The sequence below is a fragment of the Carlito syrichta genome, unplaced genomic scaffold, assembly GCF_000164805.1.
Source record: "Carlito syrichta isolate Samal-C Ts95f unplaced genomic scaffold, Tarsius_syrichta-2.0.1 Scaffold304772, whole genome shotgun sequence".
NCBI classification, from domain to species: domain Eukaryota; kingdom Metazoa; phylum Chordata; class Mammalia; order Primates; family Tarsiidae; genus Carlito; species Carlito syrichta.
In genome coordinates this window covers 143,780-147,239 of record NW_007248868.1, presented here as the reverse complement: position 1 = coordinate 147,239, position 3,460 = coordinate 143,780, and the positions used below count along the sequence as shown (strand labels likewise).

General features: G+C 50.4%; 1 protein-coding gene across 1 annotated transcript in view; it reads left to right on the top strand.

Annotated features, from left to right (window-relative positions):
- The first annotated feature begins 241 nt into the window (after positions 1-241).
- Positions 242-3,460, top strand: part of LOC103263268 (zinc finger protein 883) — a 7,288-nt gene continuing 4,069 nt past the window's right edge. The window contains exons 1-3 of the mRNA XM_021713888.1: positions 242-265; positions 1,369-1,495; positions 1,675-1,770. Of these exons, the coding sequence (XP_021569563.1) occupies positions 1,462-1,495; positions 1,675-1,770 (130 nt within the window). The 5' untranslated portion in view covers positions 242-265; positions 1,369-1,461. The remainder of the gene's footprint in view (positions 266-1,368; positions 1,496-1,674; positions 1,771-3,460) is intronic.

The window sequence follows — 3,460 nt, the reverse complement described above, 5'->3', positions numbered from 1 at the left end:
TACCATGGCTGCTAGATGCTATTGTTACTGGTTTGGAAGCTGTCCCTTGGGTGACCTGGCCAAAGCCTTTGCTTCTGCTTTAGGAGACTGTCACTGGGCATCTTTGGGGATGCCATCCGACTGTCTGTCAGTCTGGGCCACAACTGATCCCTCCTCTGCCTCGGTCTCCTTCCCCAGCACTTCAGACTCTGGCCTGGTCCTTTCTCCAGCGGCGCATGCCCAGGACCCAGTGATGGCCACAGGGACCCTGACGGCCCAAGGCCAGGTGAGTCTGGGCTTCCCCTTCCCCGAGATGACTTTGTGGACTCCAGAGGGCTGGCTCCGTCTCTGGGCATCATCTGAAGGTCCCTTGACCTTCCCAATACTGGGGGAGAGCACGTGAGGAGTGAGGGGCTCTGGGGCTGCCTGGTGCAGAGGAGCAGGATGCTCTGAGCTGGGACCTCGTGACAGTCATCTAGTAGTCAGCAGCATTTGGTTACCAAGCAAAGTGGGCAGTGCATGGTTTTGCTTCACTCTTGAGCCTTATTCCTGGAGTCAGGAATGGGGACTGGGATCAGGGATGAGGTCTAGGGTAGAGAAGGATTTATGACTATCTCTTGCACAAAATGGCTTGATAGTTTCTTTCTTTCTTTCTTTTTTTTTTTTTTTGAGTCAGAGTCTCACTCTGTCACCCAGGCTGGAGTGCAGTGACACGTTCACGGCCACCCTAGCTTGACCTGCTGGACTCCGGCGATCCTTTCGCCTCAGCCTTCCAAGTAGCTGGAACTACAGGTGCATGCCACCACACCCAGCTAATTTTTTTTTTTTTTTTGACGAAGTCTCACCAAGTTTCCCAGGCTGGTATCAAACCTGTGGGCTCGGGTGATCCTCTCACCTCAGCCTCCCAAAGTGCTAGGATTATAGGCTTGAGCCACTGTGCCCGGCCTGACAGTTTCTTTTTAAAGTGTTTTGTAGGGCTGTCATGCACAGATGTGCAGGTTACACACTGCACAAGGATGCCTCCTCTCATGGGCTGAATTCCCATCTTGCACCTCATACACTGGCCTATTTATTGTGGCAATTTTCAGGCAGTTGGTGGTAAACTGTCATATACTAAAAAATAATTGATGTATAACAGTGATTTTCCAACAGGAGGCAATAGAGAGATGGGTGGGAAAGACACCTTGTTCTGCTATGCCGAGGTGACTATGGGCTGCGCCTGCCCTCAGTGGCCGACATTCTCAGGGACCAGTTCCATTCAGTCATCCCAGATCTGCAGAGTCAGCATGCTCCAGCCCAGGGGGGACTCGTGGGCTGTTGACCCTTGACACTTCTGCCCCAGAGTTCCAGAAAGACGTGCCCTCCACCGTGTCTAATTGGCCCTTGCAGGAATCAGTGACCTTCAAGGACGTGGCCGTGGACTTCAGCCTGGAGGAGTGGGGCCGGCTGGGGCCTGGCCAGAGGGAGCTGTACCGGGACGTGATGCTGGAGAACTACCGGAACCTTCTGTCCCTGGGTGAGGCCCTGCCCAGCCTTCCCAGGGAGAGGCCTGCCGGCCCCCGGGGTTCTCTTCCCATTGGTGCTGCCCTGCTTAGTGTGGGCGTTCACTGGGGCCTGGGGGCTTCTGCGCCCTCTCCCTGGCCTCCCTGGGATCCTGGCATCTGCGGCCAACACTCTCATCTTTCCCTGGGACAGGGCTTCCTGGGTCAAAACCTGACGTGATCTGCCGTCTGGAGCGAGGGGAGGAGCCAAAGATGGAAGAGAGAGAAGGGCTGCGAGTCACCTGTCCAGGTGGGTGAGCAGGTCCAGCAGGTGTGAGCCCGCTCCCTGCTGCTCCGTCTGCATGGCTAAAGAAGTAAGGAGGAGATTCCGGGATGTCTGAGTACAAGCCTGCCCCCGCTCTTCTCTGAGGACAAGGACCAGATGGGGTGTTCAGCACAAGGTCACCTACTCCCAACACTCCCGTTGACATCCATGCAATTATTAACAAACCCACTGGCACCAACACATCAGTCTCCTCCAACACATTCTGCATGGCTTTGCTTTCTGCTTGCCATTTCTTTGCTACATGCTCCTTTCTCCAAATTGCAAGCCTGTGCTGTAAGAGCCTCATATAGATGAATACTTATTGATGTTTTTGATGTTTTTCAGATCAAATAAGAGCTGTGTGTGTTCATCATTGAAACTCTGAAAATCTAAATAAGAATAAAGCAGGAAATGAAAGCCCCCCATAATCCTGTTGTACTCTCCAATATCACTTTTGACTTTTTTTTTAAGTTGGAGTCTCACTCTGTTGCCCAGGCTGGAGTGCAGTGGCACGCTCAGAGCTACCGCAGCCTCGACCTTCTGGGCTCAGGCGATCCTTCCGCCTCAGTCTTCCAAGTAGCGGGAACCACAGGCACACACCATCTTGCCCAGCTAATTTTTTGATTTATTGTAGAGATGAGGTCTTGCCATGTTACTCAGGTTGGTCTTGAGCCTGTAGGCTCAGGCAATCCTCTCACCTCGGCCTCCCAAAGTACTGGGATTATAGGTGTGAGTCACCGTGCCCAGCCCTCCAATGTCACTTTTGACTTTTTTTTCTTTTGAGTCAGAGTCACACTCTATTGCCCAGGCTGGAGTACAGTGGAAGCCTCAACCTGCTAGGCTTAGGCAATCCTTCTGCCTCAGCCTTACAAGTAGCTGGAACCACAGGCATGCACCTTTATGCCCAGCTAATTTTTAAAAATGTATTTATTGTAGAGGTGAGGTCTAGCTAAGTTGCCCAGGCTGGTCTCGAACCCGCAGCTCAGGCAATCCTCTCGCCTCTGCCTCCCAAAGTGCTGGGATTATAGGCATGAACTACTGCACCCGGCTCAGACTGTTTTCCAAAGTGGTTGCGCCACTTTACATTCCTACCAACAGTATCTGAGGGTTCTGATTTCCCTACATCCTCACCAACAGTGGATATGTTCTTTTTTAAAAAACTTGTATTCATAGCAGATGTGAAGTAGACTGTCGTGATGTTGATTTGCATTTCCTTGATCGTCGGTCAATGATGCTGAGCATCTTTTCCTGAGCTTATTGGCCATTTGTGTGTCTTTGGAGAAATGGCTGTTGAGCTCTTTACCCATGTTTAATTGGGTTGTTTCTTTCTTTATTGTTGAATTGTAAGCACTCTTTATATAGTCTAGACACAGGTCCCTTATCAGATATATTATTTGAAAAATTTTTCTCCCATTGTGTTTGCCTTTTCACTTTCTTGTTAGTATTTTTGAAGTACAAAGGGTTTTGATTTTGGCAGTGTTCCATTTATCCAACTTTTTTTTTCAATTTTTGTTGCTTGTGCTCTTTTTGGTTTTTTTTTGGTTTTTGTTTGTTTGCTTGTGCTCTTTTAAAAAATGTTTTTAAGCCGGGCTCAGTGGTTCAGCCTGTAATCCCGCGCCTTTGGGAGGCTGAGGTGAGTGGATTGCTTGAGCCAGCGGGTTCGAGACCCGCCTGG